Source organism: Spermophilus citellus (assembly GCF_964194105.1).
Source record: "Spermophilus citellus genome assembly, chromosome: X".
NCBI lineage: Eukaryota > Metazoa > Chordata > Mammalia > Rodentia > Sciuridae > Spermophilus > Spermophilus citellus.
Window position 1 is genome coordinate 93,916 of NC_138190.1, and position 19,509 is coordinate 113,424.

A 19,509-nucleotide genomic window follows, 5' to 3' on the forward strand; every position below is an offset into this window, starting at 1 on the left:
GACTTAGGTTCCCAAATGAGTGTCCGAGACACCGGGGTGACAGGCGGCGTGCCCGGGAGGGGCTGGGTCCCACGCGCGTGCAGAGAGGACGGACGGTACCAACCGGTTCTCCTGGCAGCCCTCAGGCTTCTCCGCGTCCGGGTCCAGGCGGCTGCGGAGTCGTGGGCCTCGGCGGTGTCTGCCCGCCGGAGGAGGAGGTCTGACAGCCTCTTTTCCTCCGTCGCCGAGGCTCGGGAAGCCTTGGATATTCCCACATCCTTCTTCTCCTCACTTTGGGGGTCCGGGAGCCGCGCGCCATCCCAGCCCCGCGCGCCCCCCGCTCCGGTCGCCGGCTCTGCGGGGCCAGGCCGGCCGCTCCGGAGCCTGGCCATCCAAACGCGCCTCCAACTTGAAGTCAGTTCTCGGGGAGGGGAGGCCGCGCGTCCCCGGCGCGGGCATCTCCGCAGGGCCGCGCACACAGACAGACGCGTCCTGGAGAGACCGAGACAGATCCAAGCTGGGCGGCTCGGGCTGCTGGTCCCGACGGCGCCCGGGCTCGACGAGGACTTGTTTCCAGACCTGGACAGGATGCGGATACCTGTTTGGGGGCGAGGGCGCCTGCTCCCTCCCGCGCGCGCGCGCTCTCGGCTCGCTCTCCTCTCCTCCTCTCTCTCTTGCTCTGTCCTTCTCCCTTCAAAAAATGTGATCGTTACCTCTCCACACCTAGGTGCCCAGACGCCAAAGACTGATGAAATCCAAGGAGGGCCAATTGCCGGACTGGGGGTGGGGGAGAGAGAGCGTGGCGACGTGCGTCCGCCGCCCGCCGAGCCCGGAGTCGTAATTGCTCCAGACAGGGAGAGCTGGGGGTTGGGCGGAGGTGGCCGCGTATAAATAGTGAGATCTCAAATTGAAAGGCATAAATAACAGCAGGAGGGATCCACCCTCACACCGACCGTCCTCTCCGCGCGCGGGGAGGCGTGCGGACCTCAGCCCGGCGCCCAGCCAGCACCGCCGCGCCCCGCGGACCCCCGCAGCCCCTCGCGCAGCCATGGAGGAGCTCACCGCTTTTGTATCCAAATCTTTTGACCAGAAAACCAAAGAGAGCGGCGGCGGCGGCGGCGGCGGGGGAGGCGGCGGCGGCGGCAAGAAGGATTCCATCACCTACCGAGAAGTTCTGGAGAGCGGACTGGCGCGCGCCAGGGAGCTGGGGAGCTCCGAAACGAGCCTCCAGGACGTTACCGAGGGCAGCGGCCACTGTCCGGTGCATTTGTTTAAGGACCACGTGGACAATGATAAGGATAAACTGAAGGAGTTCGGCGCGGGGAGGGCTGCGGAAGGTAAGGTCGCCGCGCGCCGGCTCCGGGCCCCTCCCGGGGAAGGCGCCGCCTCGCCACCCCGCCGGTCCGCGGGGCCCTCGCTCAGAGCGCGCGCGGGGAGGAGGCCCCCGGCGCCGCGGCTCGCCGTCAGCTCGACCCCAAACTCTAGGAATGCGCAGCCACAGCTGAGCCCGAAAGGCTCGGGCAGCCGAGCGCCAGCAACCAATGGGGACAGAAACCGACTGCAGGGCGCAGAGACCCGGAGCCGGCGGGAGACAGGCGGGCGGCCAGGGCGGCCAGCCGCCGTGGGAGCCCGGGCCTCGCGTGGCCCGCAGCCCGCAGCCGCCTCTCCTCGGACGTGGGCAACTAGTAGGGCTGCGTCCGAACGCAGGCCGGCGGCAGGGCCTCCTCCTCCGTGCGCGCCCGCCCGCCTGTCCTCCTCCTTCTCCCGCGCATGCAGTGCCACTCCACGCTCAGCTCCTGGCGCCCAGCCGTGCTGGGCCCCCGCAGCCAGGGCCCCGCAGCGCTGGGGAAGCGCTGGCCGCGCGGTTGGAGAGGGTCGGTGTCCTGGATAACTGGGGCCCCTTTCCTGGGAGGAAAACTTTCCCCTTGAACCTCCAGGGTTGATGTTGGGTCTGTAAATTAAAACCACTAGCCTGTCCGCAGGTGGCCGGGGTCTGGACCCCGGTTGAGGGCCTGGGGACCCTCCCCAAGACCGGCAGAGAGCACTCGCCCCATGGTGTGCGGACCCTGGGCCGGGTCTCCTTGTCTCGGATCCTGCCCAAACCCTCACTGAGAATGGGCAGGGCTGGATGGGACGAAGACCATCCATGAACGCAGGGGACGTGGGGTTTGGGCAGAAAGTGACCCACTGGCAGCAATAAATCAGAGGGAACAAATGAGCTCCATTTCTCAGGGACGCTGATGAGAAGGCTATTCGTTTATTATTATTATTATTTATTATTATTGTTATTATTATTATTATTATTAAATGCACGGGCTGTCAGTGGTCAGTGCAGCCTTTTTAATGGATAATCAGAGCCGAGGCCTCCGAATGAACTCTCCAAGAAGTCTCCCTGGCTTTGGGGGAGCCTGGTGACGGCATTGGGGGGAGCCACCTCACGGTCCTGGGGCTCACTGTGACAGCCTCGGTGGCTTTGATCTTGGTGAAGCAGACGTCTGGCTTGTGAGCTCACCAGGGCTGCTGCCCCCCGCCTGGGCCGGCCTGCCTTACCTGGGGTGGGTCCCCATTAACAGCCTCAAACACCTGGCTCTATAATTCACCCGCCAGAGACTTCCCTTCCGGGGGACAGGGCTGGGGCTGGGCGCTCCTGCAGGCCTATGTTTAATTTCAGGGATTTACACAGCCAGTGGGGTTCCGGATAGATGGGTTCCTAACTGCCTGCCCCAGGGCTTGAGCTGCAGGGAGTGAGACCCCCGGAACAGGGTCACCGGGAAGGGTCCAAAGTGCTCTCAGGACCCTTCCAAAAGGAGGCAAGTGTTAGGCATCGGGGAGACGGATAACGATTTCCGAATGACTCTGTTCCCCTGGCTGAGTGTGCAGAGCCTCCCAGGGAGGGCTGAATCCCAGCCGGCTCTTGCAAGTTGGGGACACTCCAGGACTCCGGGTGAAAGCCCTGGGTTTGGGGGAACAGCATGCCTCCCCCAAGGCCAGCCCAGAGCCCAGCCCGTGGACTTTACAAAGCCGGCCTCGGTTCTTAAAGACCCATTTTGCAGCTGGGCTCTGTCCTGGGGTCCAGACTCAGAGACAAGAAGCCTGTCTCTGCAGGGGACTCTCCGTGGGTCAGAAACGGGCTGCACCTCCCTTCTGGGAAGGTGAAAGAGGTCTCCAAATCTAACTTGGGGACAAGTTCCCAGGGCTTCGAAGCTTCCAGGGAGGCCTTTGAGAAAGATAAAGGACTTGGCGGCTACTGATCTCCAGTTCAGGGACACTGGAGGGGGACTCAGTCCAGCACCAAGATCTGCTTCCTCCTCAGACGCCCCTGGGGCTTTGCAAGTGTCTGGGCGGTGGGCACTTCTCAGGGGTCCTCTGGCTGCTTTGAGATCTTTCCGAGCTGAGCTCTTTGGAACTGCTTCCTAAAGGCTGGTCTCTGATTCTGGACACCAGGGGACAGTTAATGAGGGCACGGGGCAGCTCTTTGCCGGAGCCCAGCAGGCCCCGTGTGATCCGGAGAAAGAACAGAGCAGCCCGAAACAGAGGGGTGGTGGAGCTACGGGGACCACCAGCCTCGGGCCTGGATGGGGAGGGGGTGCTTGCTGGCGGCTTTTATTTCAAGACCCTGAATTCTCAAAAGTGGGACGGGAGGGAAAATCTTCCGAGCGAGAATCCCCGGGATGAGGATCCCTTTGCCCGCTACCCACTCGGGCCTTCCCGGAGCAAACGCGAACCCAGTCCTGGTTTTTGGACATGTTGGGGGCCTCTTGGTGGGGTAGCGGTGTGACAGCGTTTGAGCCCAAGAAAGATCGCCCTGGGCTCACAGTGGGTGGTGGGATTTCGGATATGGCCCTGCTTTGGGGTCAGAAAGAGATGGATGCGGGGCCTTGCCCTGTCCAGTCCCAGACGGCCGGCCTCGGGCCTGTTTGCTGAGCTGCAGCCCCGGGGTGGGTGGTGGGTCGGGCAGCGGCTTCCCGTGGGGCGCCCACACCCGGGTAATTCGTCCTCGGCTTCTTCGCCTTAAAAAAAATAATATTTAACACCAGAGTCTCCTTCCAAAAAAAAAAAAAAAAAAAAAAAGGTGAGGCTGTGTCAACAGAGGAAAGTGGATAATTGAGGAAACTATTCAGAGATTAGGCCAAGACACACCGCGGTGTCGTTGTGCCCGAGTTGTTACAAAAGAAGTGAGTGTGTGAGTGTGTGTGTGTGTGTGTGTGTGTGTGTGTGTGCGCGCCTGTGTCCCCCGTTTTGAGTGAGTTCGTTTTACCCATTGGCCCAAGCCCCACCGAGGGCGCATTTCTTACCGAGGGTCCCGTCCACAGCCTGGACACAGAGAGGCTTTTATACCACGTCGCGCAAAAAGATTCGAGCGCGCGCGCGCGAACTTGCAGGGGGGGGGGGAACCGAGGCTGGGCACTCGGGGGAGCCCCGGGGCTGAGCGACTCGGGGGGGCCCCTCTCAGTCCCGTGTCCCCCGCCCTCCCCGCAGGCCTCTACGACTGCAAGGACAAACGCGAGGACGTCAAGTCCGAGGACGAGGACGGGCAGACGAAGCTCAAGCAGCGGAGGAGCCGCACCAACTTCACCCTGGAGCAGCTCAACGAGCTGGAACGGCTGTTCGACGAGACGCACTACCCCGACGCCTTCATGCGCGAGGAGCTCAGCCAGCGCCTGGGGCTCTCCGAGGCGCGCGTCCAGGTAGGGCCGCCCCGCGCCCCGGCACCCGGCTCTGCGCAGGGCCTAGCGCGCGCCCTGGGCCCCGGGAGCCCCTGGCTTCGCAGGAGCGCGGGGAGTCTGCGTGGAAAGGCCTCGAGAGCGGCCTCCTGGAGACGCCCGGGGGCGGGGGGTCCTCCCGGATGGGCGCACCCCAAGAGCGCACGTGTCCTGAACCCCGGGGTCGCCATCCGCAGCTGGGAAGTCCACAACTGGGCCTCTCTTGTTCTCCTTCTTCCCACATCCCCCTCGCTCGGCTCCTTCTCCTCTCCACTCGCTTCCCTCCCGCTGCAGGGAGCGCAGGAGCAACAGAGGAACAGAGGCGGGGAGGGCAAGCGAGGGGCGGGCGGGCGAGGGGCTCGCCCTGCTCCCGGGGCATCGGAGGCGAGCGACGCTGCTGCCCGCACAGGGTCGGATTAGCAGGGGGCGCGGGGGGCTGCCTCTCTCGGCCTCCCGGAGGAGCGAGCGCATGAATTCTTGATGCCCATCTGGCCTGCCACCGAGGCTGGGGCCCTGGGTGTGCGCTGCACGTGCGCAGAGAGACGCCTGCGCGGACAGCAGCAGCTATTCCCCTGGCGTGGGGAACCCTGGGTGGAATTCGCTAATTTATTTACTGTGCGTGTGTGTGCGCGCGTGTGTGTGTGCGTGTGTGTGCGCGCGCGCAGGGGTGCACGAAAATTCCGCTTCTGGGTCGGGTCCTCTGGATCCCGCTTGGGAGGGAGGTCGACCTTGGAGGCTCCGAGGGTCTTGTCCTGGTTTTCAAGTTGGCTCCGCAACTGGGCAGAAGGGAGAAGGAGGGAGCGCGCGAGGGCGGGAGCAAGCCGGTGTCCCCGGGACTCGAGGGACACGGGTTCTGAGTCAATGAAATTAACATGGCCACCCGGGCTGGGGGCTGGGGAGGCCCATTCCAAGCCGAGCGTTTGGAGAAGACAGGTTTTCCTGTTAGTTTTTCTTTTTTTTTTTTTTTCCATTTTGGGATGGGGAGGGGGTCAACAAATTGAGACAGGACTCCTTCCCCCTCCCATCTTATTTCCAAAAAGAAAACACAAACGACTTGGGTAGTTAGTGTGGCCCCCAAATGTTTAATTTCTCTCTCTCTTTTTTTTTAAAGGTCTCTGTTTTGCTCACTGCTTGCTAACCTTCCTTCTTTCCTGTTGCTCCAGTAAAAAGGTTTTCTTAAAATTAAATCAACACCCCCCCTCCCTCCTCCAGGCCTCTCTGGCTGGATTCTGCTGTGTTAGCACCCCCCCCCTTCCCTGCACTTAACTGTGGGCTCCGTGGGGCCAGCTCTGTGAGCATCTCTGGCCTCCACCCCAGAAGAGGCTGGGCGGAGAGGGGGGGACTTCGGCTGGACACCCTGGCCGGGGGGAAGATGGATTAGGTGGCACTATATAAATTAATCAAAAGATTAAACTTTTGCTTCAGGGGACTTCAACTTTTATGTCATTTGCCGGTGTCTTTCTGCCTGGGATCTGTAATCATCTCCGGGGCCCTTGATGTACTGTTTCTATAAAAATAAATTACTTGTAATTTAATTCCGCACTATTTCTTTCAGTAGTCTATTACTGCACCGCACCTTAGCACAGAGGGACCCCGTGGTCGCAGGGAAAAAATTGGTTCTTGGGTGTCCTTACACGTCGTCTCTCCCTCCCCATCCTGAAAGACAGAGCCCAGAAAGGGAGTGTGGGTGGGTTGGCAAGATGGAGGGGACAGGGTGGAGGGGGGGTAGACAGGAGAAGGTAGAAATAAAGAGCGATCGATTCGATTCAGGGGGCGAATGAAAATTTAATGGCGGTAAATAACAATAAAAAAAAAAACACCAAACCCAGGGACGGAATCAAAGGCGTTCATTTTTTTTCCTATGGGCCATGGGGGAGAAGGGTCACATCATAAAAGAGTCGAGGTGGCAGAAAAAGGGATCATAAAAATCAATTAGTGAAAAAAAAAAAAACCACTCAGATGGTGGGAGTTGTAGGGGGTGGGTGGGTGGGAAAAGGGGAGGAAAAATAAAAAGGAAAAAAAAATGAATTCTATTTGAATCCTCCTGCCTCTGGATTTCTGGGCCATCCTCCTCGGTGGTGCGGCCTGTCCCAGGCTGTTAAAAGATAGAGTTTCAATTTAGTGTGGAAATTCGCCGTAAATAAATTGAGTGTCCTGTGGAAGCAAGTCCTTATTAACCTCTTATTTTTTTTTTTTTTTGCGTGTGTGTGTGTGTGTGTGTGTGTGTGTGGTGTTTGTCGTGCAAACTCACATCGCCCAGCTGTCAGACTCATAATGGAAAGTTATGAGACGGTGGTGAGGGGCAGGCGGTAATTTAATTACAACAAATATCTTTGGGTTTATGGCACCGAGCTAAATTAAATGTCATTATTCACTGTCGGTAATGGAAATCAAAAGGAAATCAGATTACACCGTCGGAGGAGGGAATCGGCAGCAGCGGCCTCTCTGGTAATGAAGCCGCCAGTGTCCGGGGCCACGGGTAGTGCACTTTAGTTAGCATATTCGGCCCTAATTGGAATTGATCGCGGATCACCCCAAGACTGATGGATGATCGCTTAATGCGGCCGCTAATTCATCACTTTTATTCTTCATCATCTTATTGCTTCTCTGCGTCTCTCCCCACCACCAACCTCCTCTCCCGTTCCTCCCTCTTGCTAAAGGGAAAGCCGAACGGTGTTGCATTTTGCAGGATTTTTAAAATTCTCCCTTTTGAAAAAATATGCCCTTCCAGGGCAGGGAGGCTGGGCCCATCTGGCTGGGAGCTGGCCCATGGGGGGGGGGGACTGGGATCCTGGGTCCCCCTGGAGGAGAGGGGACCCTCTGAAAGGGATCTAGTCCCCCCCCCCCGGGGGCTGGGGGTGGGGAGAGGCCTGCCAACGGAGCCCTGGTTTGTGAGTTTGTGGATTTCGATTCCGGACTGGCCGGAGGAGGTGGCTCGCTCACTCTCTTACTTTCTATTTCTATTTTTCTTTTTTCTTTTTTTCTTTTTTTTTGGAGGGGAGACCACTTTGCAGGGGAACTCGATAAAAAGTTTTCCAGGCTCTTAGGATGTCTGGAGGGAACGGCTGTGGAACGTTCTGGAAAGCCAGTCCGGTCAGCTGAGTCCAGGGCAGGAAGCCGGTCCCCAAGACGCAGGCTCTGGGAAGTTCTCGTTTCGTTTTTTTTTTTTTTTTGAAGGCCTCTAACCTCTGGGCTTGGCTGAGGCTCCCCCCAACCCTCACCCGGCGCCCGTTGTCGCCCCGGGCCAGGCCCCAGACAGCTCCCTGGGTGACTCTGGACATAGAAGGCCAGCTTGGTGCTAATTATTCCGCGTGGGCAGTGGCTGTCACCGAGGCCGGCCAGGGAAGGAGAGCAGGTCGCAGACTGAGCAATTAAAAAGAGTCCGAGGGAGGGGGCTGAGCGCAGCGAGCTCCTGCAGGAACAGGGGAATGCTGTGTTTGCAACAGGGGGTGTGTGTGTTTTGGGGGAGCAGCGAGCTCCCCCCCAAAAAAAAAGTGGGAGTTGGGGGGGGAGGTCGTTGGTACCCAAATCCTAATGTCAGGAGTGTGACTTTGGCTGAGCTGCAGGAAGGTCCCAGAGCCCAGCTTTGGCAGGTCAGCCCTAGTGTGAGGCCTTGCAGAGGCCGCTTATTGGGGAGGGGGGTCCCCTAGTTCATGTTCATGTCTCTTGTAAGATTAACAGTGAAATGATTCCCCCCCTTCTCTGGGGCTTCCCGCGGGGGTGGGGATGCTTCTGCGCTCAGGGTGTTCCAAGCTGGAACATAAGTTGGAGGCTGTGTGTCCCCCACCCCGCTGGTGGCTTCTCTGTGCGTGTGTGTGTGTGTTCGTGCCCACAGGAATGGGCACAGGTGTCACTTGGGAGGTGGAGGGGGGCAGGCGGGAGTCCCACAGTTCCCAGCCCCAGGCGGGACAGGAGGGTGGTGAGGGGCGAGAGTCCCCCCCACAGGCCTGCGCCCTGCTCTGCGGAGCGCGTGGGTGGCTCGGGAGGCCCCGCGGGCTGGGCTCATGCGCCCCTGTCTGTCTGTCCCTTAGGTCTGGTTCCAGAACCGGAGAGCCAAGTGTCGGAAACAGGAGAACCAGATGCATAAAGGTGGGTGGGGGCGGGACGGGGGTGGGGGTGGGTGGGGGGTGGGCAGGGGGCGCCTGCGGGGGGGGGGGGGCTGGGTGCTCACCGCTCTGGTCTTTCCTCGCAGGCGTCATCCTGGGCACCGCCAGCCACCTGGACGCCTGCAGGGTGGCACCCTACGTGAACATGGGCGCCCTGCGGATGCCTTTCCAACAGGTAGTCGCGCGGGTCCCCCCTCCCCGCCCCCGCAGCCTCCTCCTCCCTCCCGTCCCCCTCCCCCGCCCCCGCCCCTGGCGCCCTTCCCGCGCGCACCCCTCCTCCCGCCCCGCGGACTTCTGGCCTGGCGCTCAGAAGAAAGCCAGCCGCTTTTTTTACAAGGGGACATTTATAGACGCTTTGGCACATATTAAAACCAGGCCGTAAAACTCCACGAGTCACCTTGGGGAAGGGCGAAAACCAAACCCAAGCGCACTTTGACAAAACTCCGAGGGGCGAGAAAAACACAGCAATCCCACCCACCGAGGCGCCACCCACCCGGTTACCGCCCGGAGCCTGGCCGGGAGGGGTCCCCTGCGCCTGGGTGTGGGGCTCGGGTCGCTCAGCGCCTCGCAGCCACCCCGCCCCCCATGCCGGGTCCTAGCTGGAGGGAACTTCCAGGCTCCTGGACCCGCACCCAGGGCCTGGGGAGCCAGGGGCCCAGCTCAGGCGTCCGGCATCGCCAGGGTCCCTGGCTCGGAGGAGGGGGTCTGCCAGGAGACTGCATGGGTGGATTGTGGGGCAGGAGGCCCCGTGTCACCAGGGCCAGCACTCGGGGCCCTCTTGAGCTCTCCAATGCAAGGCCCTTTGGGGCCCCTACTCGGAGGGTGGCAGGGCACCGGCAGGTCGAGCTGGGGTGCTGTGGCAGGGCGGCGGCGGGCAGTCCACACACGCAACGGGTTATATTTGGACATGTTTGCCGGAGGGCAGGGGGGTCCACCAGTCTGCGGTGGCTGGGGCTGGCCGGCGAGGGTGGGGATGGGGGTATAAATAGACCTCGGGGAAAGGGAACTTCAAGCTCCGCCACTCCGGGTGCGCCAGGCGCGAAGGGCCTCCCTGGGGATCCTGCGCAGGGCCAGGGTCCGCCTCTGCTGCTGCATTCCACCTCTCCTCGGCGCCTGGGCCCATCTTCAGGCTTGGGTGGCCATGAGTCTCCTCCTGGTGGCCACAGCTCTCCCCTGCTCCCACGTGGCGCCCTGTCCTTAGGCCCCACTGAAATTGGGTGGCCAAGTCCGCTCAGGCTGCCTCGTCGAGGGGTCAGAGAGAAGGAACTTGCAGCTCCTTCTGGACGGGTTGCAGCCCGAAGCGCCTCTTTGGGGTCTGTCCAAAGTGACCAGTGGCTGGCCACCGGTTTAGAGGCTCCTCGGGCTGGAGGGGGAAAGGGGCGGTGGTCTCTGACGCAGGAGAAAGGGAGAGATCCCCAGGGGGCCAAGGAAAGGGAAAAAGCGGGAAATCCACCCTCTCCCCGGGGCGTCCGAACTGACCGCGCCACGTCTGCCGGGTCCACAGGTCCAGGCACAGCTGCAGCTGGAAGGGGTGGCGCACGCGCACCCGCACCTGCACCCGCACCTGGCGGCGCACGCGCCCTACCTGATGTTCCCACCGCCGCCCTTCGGGCTGCCCATCGCGTCGCTGGCTGAGTCGGCCTCCGCCGCCGCCGTGGTGGCCGCGGCGGCCAAAAGCAACAGCAAGAACTCTAGCATCGCTGACCTGCGGCTCAAGGCGCGCAAGCACGCCGAGGCCCTGGGGCTCTGACCCGCCCCGCGCCCGGCCCCGCGACCCCGCCCGCACTGCGTCCCGCACGGTCCCTTCTGAGCCCTCCCCGCGGCAGGCTAGACGCCCCGGAGCCCGGAGCCCGGGCGCAGTGGCCTCCCTGGGGAGGGGGCCTCCGGGGACGGCAGACGCCGCACAGCGCAGCCAGACCCCCGCCGGGACCCTGCGAAAGAGCGAGCGCGCGGCCGTCGGGGCGCGCACCCGGCCCTGGCCCGCGCAGCGCAGCCGGTGCCTGCTTCCCGGGACCCGCGCGCGGTGGAACCCCGTCTCCTCTGCTCCAGCCCTCTGCATGCGGCTGACCACACACCTATCGGGGGTCCTAGAGTCTTTGCAGCCAAAGATTCTGGGGCTGGTCTCCACTCCAGATGCCCTTGCTGAGTTGCCCGCGACGTTCTCCACTGCCACGACCGTGTTCACCCACCTGCCCAAGAGCCCGGTGTGGATTCGAATCCTGGACCCTCGCATCCGAGGCAGGGGCCTGCCCTCCTCCACGGTTCCCCCCCCCCACCGTCCCCGCCCCGAAGGCAGCAATAACGCCAGGCACGGATCGTGTGATCGTGGGTCGCTCGGGTGGCCAACGACTAGCGGTCAGCGAAGGGCGAGAAGACCCCATCTCCCAAGTCGCGACCCTCCGGGGACCCTCGTGAGGAGCACCCTTCACCACTCCTGCGCACGTTTAGCACCCCCCGCGGACACCGGAACGGATCGGGATTCCTTGTGCCCTAGAATTAGGCGACTTTATAAGTTTTGCAGTCTTTGATGCTCGGATTGACTTTTTGGGGGTTGGGGTGGGGTGGGGAGGGGGCGGGTTGGCTGTTTGAGCGAATTCAGATGCAAATGACTTGCGTAAAAGACGAGGGGGTGGCGTGGTGGGAAGGCGACCTACCTACCCTGGCGGTCCCCTTCAACTTTCACGAGATGCAGTCAGGTGCAGAAAAAAAGTGCAATATTGTAAATATCATAGATTAAAGAGAAAAAAAATCAGCCGTGCACTCTTGGAAGCGTGCTGCAGGCCTGGCTTTGGGGTGGGGTGGGGGGGGCGAAGGGCGTGGAGGGGTGGGCATGGCCAAATCGAGGGGTGGGGGAGGTCGCCCTGGTCCTGGGGAGGCGCGCGCGCACGAGAAGAGAGGTGCGTCTTGGCGCGCGCGCGCGTGCGCGGGAGCCAGGACACCAGTTTGGAGTTGAGCTGTTTTGGTGGCCCGAGGGAGAGAGGCCTGGCCAATGTCTTCAGAGGACACGTGGCAATTCTAGACAGCGCCCCCTCCCTCCTATTTTCCTTTCTCCCCAACCCCAGACCCCCCCCCCCCAGTGCATCCACAACCAAATAGCAACTTGTCTTACCCAGAAGCCCCCTTTGCAAAGTCACCCAAAGCCACAGCGTCCCACGTAGCACCTGAGTCCTACCCTGCTCCTTAGGAGGGACCTGGCTTTCCGGGCCTGCCCAGACCCCTCCATCTCTGTCACCAACAGGCCGGGCAGCCGGTGCCCGCCACTCTTAGCTCTGTCTCTCCAAAAACAAGGGCTTGCTGTGTCCACGTTAAACCCCGACGACGATTTTCTGCTCTTACCCCTTGAATTGGATCCATCTCTCCAAGGAGGGGACTTCACCCCCCCTTCCCTAGAAGGGGTGCTGTCCATCTTTCCGAGGAGCGGAAATGTAGATTTATTTGGACACGTCTCATTTGTATCATCGGATACTCTTTATACAAACCAGAAGGCCCTTTCCCCATTTTTTTTTTTTTTTTGGTAAGTTTTGAGATTCCAGCAGTGTGTGTAAGAACTGACGGAGAGACACCGCGGAGACGGAGAATGTGAACAGGGAATTCGTAAATCTCTGGCCATCAGCCCCCCTCCCCAACCAGGCGGGAGAGGGTCGGCGTCCCACGGGCAGAGTGGCTTCATTTTTTAATTTAAAAAGTCTTTTTTTAAAAAAATTTTTATTGTTTTTGGTGGCGGATTGAGCCCAGGTCTGAAGGTGCATGCGCTCTGTCCCCTGAGCGACAACCCGGAGCCTCAGTTTTGCTTTTCAACAGCTGGGAAGCACACAGTAGGCCACGACAGCCATGTGGGGCTGCCCTCTGGCTGCTTCCTGTCTGTCCTGGGACTTCAGCCAGACACCAAGCAGGACTTCCAGCCTGCCAAGCAGCCAGCCGGAGTTCTGCCTCCGTCTCCTCCTTCCCTTCTCTTTGACTTTCAAGGAGGCTGAGAGAGATGTGGACTGTGATGTGGGCCATCTTGGTGTCCCTATAAGACTTGGTGACACAGGGACCCTGTCTCAGGATGTAAGAAATTAGGTGGCTGGGGGTGGAGGTGTGGGGCTAAGGTCGGTCGAGGTGCGAAACTGTGGGTCTGCTGACGTGAGCAGCTGGCTCCTCGCATGCGTCCAGGGGCCATGTCCAGCAAGACGGGCCCAGCCATGGAGGACGGTGGCCTCCTGAGGAAACGAGGCCAGCCCGTGAGTCCGGGATGTCCAGAGACCGGGGTATCCGCAAGCCGCCTCCTGGGCGGGCGTGGGGTTTCCTGGTCTCCGTCCTGCAACCAGGTATGGGGCCAGGAGGAGGCCGGTGTCCGAGTAGGTGGCTCAGCCACGCGGAGTCGCTGAGACTTGGAAAAAGGAATATTTCTCAGGGGACAAGAAGGTGTCTGGCAGCGTCTCTGTGGATGGGGGTCCGCCCCGGGACCGTGGCACAGCGTGGGCGGAGGTCCATTCCTGGACCCTTGAGTTTCTCCCGATGACAGATCCCACCCGGCTGGGCACCCCCTTAGCTCCTCGAGTCACTGCCCGTCCTTGGGGTCACCTCAGGCCCTGCTCTGAGCCCCAGATGCACCGGGATGTGTCCGGGATGCAGGAAGGGGTGGCTTGGCCTTCCGGGGGTGCAGGTGGGCCACGCGGGTCCTGCCCACTGAGTTCTTTCCGGTTGTCCCCCAGGAGCCAGGGGGGACCCTTCCTGTCCGAGTTCTCCTTGGGCCCAAAGATGACCGGACGCCAATTAATACAAAAAGGTTTTGTTTCTTTTTCCACGAAAAAAAAAAAAAACCTTCTTTCTTTGCTCCAAGTCTTGGCGGTTCCTGGGGCGGAACGGACTGGGCCAAGGGTCCACTTTGGGTGGACGAGTTGGATGCGTTCGAACTGCAGGCCTGATGGACGGTCCGGGAGGAAAACCAGCGTGGTGGACAGACAGACAGACTGTCCCAGCCCCGGAAACTGGACGCCGCCGCCGGAGAACCCTGGCCTTGAAATTCGGTATTTCAGGACCAGCCGTGGGTGGAGGAGGCAGCGGAGGCCCAGCTGAGAGGCCGGGCAACGTGCTATTTATTGGTTTCGGGCCTTGGAGGCCAGTGCCCGCTTCCTGAGGACGGATGAATGTGGATGCGTTATTTATCTCATTCTTTATTGTCGTCGAAAATTTATGAAAATGTGCTATTTTAATTTTGTGGACGGGAAATGTGACATTTGTATGCTTCTCTGTCCCCCCCCCCCCCCCAGGTGGCCACCCCTCTCTCCCAACTGATGAGTGGCTGGTGCCTGGGGGTCCCCCGGGTGCATTTTGAGGAGGGTTTGCCTCTCCAGGCTCCTCCGACCCCCGGAAGCTGCGGTTCCCCCAGGAGAAGGCGAACCGGGTGCCAAGCCCCGAGTTCGAATCCAGCCAGATTCTGGGTCCGTCCCGAGATGCGGCGGCTCCAGGGCCGTGAGATGTGCGTTTCGGTTCCATGGACTCCTCCAACAGGCGCGAGTCACTTTTTGGGGGAGGGGAGCTGGGGGGCGAGGAGTTAATAAATGAGAGGAAAAAAAGTCAACTTCTGAAAATGGCCGTTTTCGTCTTTGATCTTCTGGTGGGAAGGGAGGATGGCCACGGGCCACCCTGAGCGCTGTTGGCTGTCCATCAAAACCACAGGTGGCAGGAAGGGACGGAACGGGGGAGGGTGTGCACCTGGGAACATGGCCCCGGGCGGGTGGCGGGTCCTGCGGGCAGCACCGCGGACAGGTGCCCGAGTCCACGCTCCCTGTGAGGGTACCGAGTGCAGGAACCTGTGCCCAGGGCTCGGTGGAGACCGGCTGCTCGGAAACCTCAGCAGCTGGAGAAGCCGTTCCAGAGGACCTGGGTCGGGCCTGCAGGCTCCAGCTGCCCACTGACCACCACAGTGACCGTCGGCAGCAGACGAGCCCTCACACAGAGGGCCCTGCCCAGGCCGCACCAGGGGCTGGCAGGACACGAGGCTGTGGTGTTGGCCGAGGCAGAAAAGCCAGGTCATCGAAGGGGACGGCTCCTCCAAGTTCCAACCTGAGTGACGGTGTCTGACAGCTGACCACGATGCCGCTGGCCAGATACAAGGCTCCACCCTGTGGAAACAACTACTACCAGGAAAAAGGTCACCTCACCATATTTCAACTGGAAAATGGCACAAATACCCATCGTGAGTATTTATATGTCCCCAGGCGCTGCAGAGGGACAGGCCCCGAGTCACCAAAGAAAGGGGACCCTCTCTCTGTGGGTGAGGAGGACACAGTCTGTCCAGCAGGTTGCGATCCGCTGATGAGAACCTCTTTCCAGGGGTCCCTGACCGTGGGCACATGGTGTCCGTGACGTCTGGTGACTTCCCCTGCCAATTGCCGATTTCTGCTTGAATAAGGATTTTAAGAAAGAAAAGAATGAAAAAGGGCCAAGAGCCTTTTCCTAAATGCACGTCGCCTGGGAGAACCAGTTTTTGAGGGAAGCTGGGATTTTTCTTTGGGGCTGGGTCCCGTCTCTTATTCTATCCTTAATTTCATTTGTTTTTGCACCAGGGCCTCCCGCAGGCTGATTCTGCACACGCCCCATCAGGGGAAAGCAGACCCAAGTGCTGAGTGACTTTGATGCCCAGGTGGTCAGACAGCAGGAGGGACCCACGGCTGCTCGTGAGCCGTGACAGCTCCCCCCCTTTCAGGGTCCTGTTTTCACCGTCTGGGTGACACCCTGCTGGAGGCCCGGCTGTGTCCCCCTGGGTGGGCGAATGTCAGCATCTGTGCGGGATCACAAGGCTGCGGGGCCCCGCCCGTGAGTCCTGGCGGATCCAGTTTCTGGGGATGGACGGCAGAAACCCGAGAGGCCCTTTTCTGGTCACTTTACTCGTTATGAGAGCTGAGTCTAATGTGTGCTAATGACCCAATTAACGGTGCTCCCGGACACGGGGCCCGGCATGATCTTGGAGAACATTTCAGTTTTTTTTTTCATTAAATGTGAGTCATAAAGCAATGGTTTTCCTTCTTTTTTCTTCTTATATTTCCACACCTCTCAGCCCTAACAGCTTCCAGAACCTTCTGGTCACTCTGAAAACACACCCCCTACCCCACTTAGCAATCTCTCCCGACTCTCCTCCATCCCTTTTATCCCTGAACCACCGTGAAGCAGTTTTCTATCTTAGTGGATTGTCTTTTTCTGCTGATTTAAAATAAATTGGATTTTTTTCACCTCATGAGATACCGTGAGCTTGGCTTATTTACTGAGCTGTGTCAGAGCCTCCATCCTTTTTCGTGGCTGAGTAATAGTCCATGGTGTGAATGAACCAAACCCAGTTTGTCCATTCGTTGTAGTGATATTCCCAGAAAGTGATATCTCATTGGAGCTTTTAATGAGCGTTTCTCTAATGAATGAGGATACGAAATGTGTTTTTGTGGCTTTGGTGGAAATTTGGAAAAACATCAATTTAAAGTCTCTGAACTTTGAATTGAGTGATTCACCTTTTTATTGTTGAGTTGCTATGGTACTTTATATATGGAGGCTACTAGACCTTTATTAGATCTGTGAATTTGTATCTCCCTCTCTATGGCTTGTCTTTCAAATTTCTTGGGAGTATCTTTGGAAACCTCAGAAGCTTTTAGTTTGGGTGATGTCTAAATGTGTGTGTGTGTGTGTGTGTGTGTGTGTGTGTGTGTGTGTATATATATATATATATATTTCTCCTTCTCCTCCTCCTCCTCCTCCTCCTCCTCCTCCTTCTTCTTCTTCTTTGAATTGTTTCTGCTTTTGGTGAAATCCCCCAAGTTAGCTACGAAACCATTACTTAATTGAAGGTTATAAAAAGTGCACTTGTGTTTTTTTCTCAGAGTTTAATAATTTAACCTCTTACGTCTTCATCTTTAATATATTTGAGTTCATTTTTTTATATAGTGTGAGGGGGAGGTCCTAGTTGTCTCCTTTTCCCCCTGTGGATATACAGTTGTCCTAATGCAATGGGATTTTTCGGGGTATTTTTGTCGAACGTCCGCTAGGCATAGAAATATGAAATTGTTGGTAGGCTATCCGTTCTGTTCTGTTGGTGTATATGTCCCGTCTTGGGCCCCCCCCAAACCCAGTCTTGTTGTTAAGTTTTGCAACAGAAAGAAGTCAATCCCCCAATATTGTTCTCATTTAGTGTCGACGGGATGCTCTCTATAAGATCATGTCATCTGTTAAAAGACAAAATATCATTCCTTCTCCACTTGAATCCCTATTTCTTTTTCCTGCCTAATTGCTTTGGCTAGAACTCTAGTGCAATGTAGAATATTCATCACAGAAGACGACATCGGGGTCTTTCCTTTTCTGGATCTATTAACGAAACCTCGAGGATTTTGCCTCAGAAGTATGATGTCAACCGTGAGTTTTCACTGGAAAAAATTTTATTCCATTTTTTGTTCACTGAGTGTATTTTTTTTTTAAATCACGGAAAGACATTGGCTTTTCTCAAATGCATTTTTGACATCTCTGGAGATGATTCGTGCCTTTCTTTTGTTTCGCGCTCTATTAATACCTCATCTAGCATCAATTGATGCCCATGTGTCAAGGTGACCTTGAATTTCCTGGGTCAATCACACTTGGTCCTGGTGGAGAATTTTTTCCCACACTCTGTTTGCTAACATCTGGTGGAGAGTGTCTGCGTCTATGTTTATGAGACGTGTTGGCTCCCATTTCTTGTGACTGGTTTTGGCCTCGTGGACTGAGTTGGAAAATGTCATCTCTTCTAGTTTTGGGAAGTCCATGAAGGGGTAGCATCATCCTTCAGTTATTTCCTAGAAATCAGCAGTGACACTGTCCAGTCTGACCTTTCTCTGTTGTGGGAAGGTTTTGATGGCTGTTGCAAGCTCTTTACTTATGATGGCTCTGCTCAAATGGTTCTATTTATTCTTGTCTCTGGTTGGGTAATTTGGATTTCTTTAGGTATTTTTGCATTTTATCTGGATTGTCTGACTCACTGGCAGAGAGTTGTGATCCTTTAAGGTCCTTTCTCTTCTTGCAGGTTGTGGACATGCCCCATTTCTTCTTCTGAGTCTAATAGTTGGGGTCACCCCTCTTCTGTTCTGTTTATTTGTTCCTGCTGAGTTTTTGCTAAAGCTTCATCGAATATGTGTCTTTCCAGAACCCACCGCTGCTTGGGCTGACGGTGTTCCTGGACTTTTTTGCTGGGATCTTTGCTCCTGCTGTCTGCGGCCAGCTTGGGGCTGGGTGGGCTGTTCCCTTCCTGATTGTCCTGGCTGAGAGGACACAGGGACTTCCGTCCCCAGGTCTCAGGACACAGGGACTTTCAGCCTGAGGTCTCCTGCCTCTGCAGGTGGCTGGTTCTCACTGTTGGCCCCAGGTGCTGGCCTCCCACCAGGGTCTGCAGGGACCCTCCAGGAGCCTAGTGTGGTGGGGGGGGTGCGGAGCCAGGAGGAGCCTGGCTTCCTCCTCCTCCTCCTCCATCTCCTCCTGCTCTTCCTCCTCCTGCTCTTCCTCCTCTTCCTCCTCCTCCTCCTCCTCCTCCTGCTCTTCCTCCTCCTCCTCCATCTCCTCCTCCTCCTCCTGCTCTTCCTCCTCTTCTCCTCCTCCTCCTCCTCCTCCTCCTCCTCCTCCTCCTGCCTCCTCCTCCTGCTCCTCCTCCTGCTCTCCTCCTCCTGCTCCTTCTCCTCCTCCTCTCCTCCTCCTCCTCCTCTCCTCCTCCATCTCCTCCTCCTCCTTCTCCTTCCCTCCTCCTCCTCCTCCTCCTCCATCTCCTCCTCCTCCTCCTCCTCCATCTCCTCCTCCTCCTCCTCCATCTCCTCCTCCTCCTCCATCTCCTCCTCCATCTCCCTCCTCCTTTCTCCTCCTCTCCTCCTCCTCCTCCATCCTCCTCCTCCTTCTCCTCCTCCTCCTCCTCCTCCTCCTCCACCTCCTCCTCCTCCTCCATCTCCTCCTCCTCCTCCATCTCCTCCTCCATCTCCTCCTCCTCCTTCTCCTCCATCTCCTCCTCCATCTCCTCCTCCTCCTCCTCCATCTCCTCCTCCTCCTCCATCTCCTCCTCCTCCTCCTCCTCCTCCTCCTCCTCCTCCTCCTCCTCCATCTCCTCCTCCTCCATCTCCTCCTCCTCCATCTCCTCCTCCTCCATCTCCTCCTCCTTCTCCTCCTCCTCCATCTCCTCCTCCTCCTCCTCCTCCTCCTCCTCCTCCTCCATCTCCTCCTCCTCTCCTCCCTCCTCCATCTCCTCCTCCTCCTCCTCCTCCTCCTCCATCTCCTCCTCCTTCACTCCTCCTCCTCCACCTCCTCCTCCTCCTCCTCCTCCTCCATCTCCTCCTCCTCCTCCTTCTCCTCCTCCTCCTCCTCCATCTCCTCCTCCTCCTCCTCCTCCATCTCCTCCTCCTCCTCCATCTCCTCCTCCATCTCCTCCTCCTTCTCCTCCATCTCCTCCTCCTCCATCTCCTCCTCCTCCATCTCCTCCTCCTCCATCTCCTCCTCCTCCTCCTCCTCCATCTCCTCCTCCTCCTCCTCCATCTCCTCCTCCTCCTCCTCCATCTCCTCCTCCTCCTCCATCTCCTCCTCCTCCTCCATCTCTCCTCCTCCTCCTCCTCCTCCACTCTCCTCCTCCTCCATCTCCTCCTCCTCCTCCTCCATCTCCTCCTCCATCTCCTCCTCCTCCTCCATCTCCTCCTCCTCCTCCTCCATCTCCTCCTCCTCCTCCATCTCCTCCTCCTCCTCCTCCATCT

The 19,509-nt window shown here is 58.5% G+C and overlaps 1 protein-coding gene across 1 annotated transcript; it reads left to right on the forward strand.

The window, feature by feature from the left end:
- The first annotated feature begins 1,014 nt into the window (after positions 1 to 1,014).
- SHOX (SHOX homeobox) lies at positions 1,015 to 11,241 on the forward strand. The gene is made up of 5 exons (XM_081277478.1): positions 1,015 to 1,316; positions 4,459 to 4,667; positions 8,714 to 8,771; positions 8,875 to 8,963; positions 10,293 to 11,241. Exons 1-5 carry the CDS (start codon positions 1,028 to 1,030, stop codon positions 10,536 to 10,538), a joined length of 891 nt encoding a protein of 296 aa, XP_081133604.1. The 5' UTR covers positions 1,015 to 1,027; the 3' UTR covers positions 10,539 to 11,241.
- The last annotated feature ends 8,268 nt before the right edge of the window (positions 11,242 to 19,509 follow it).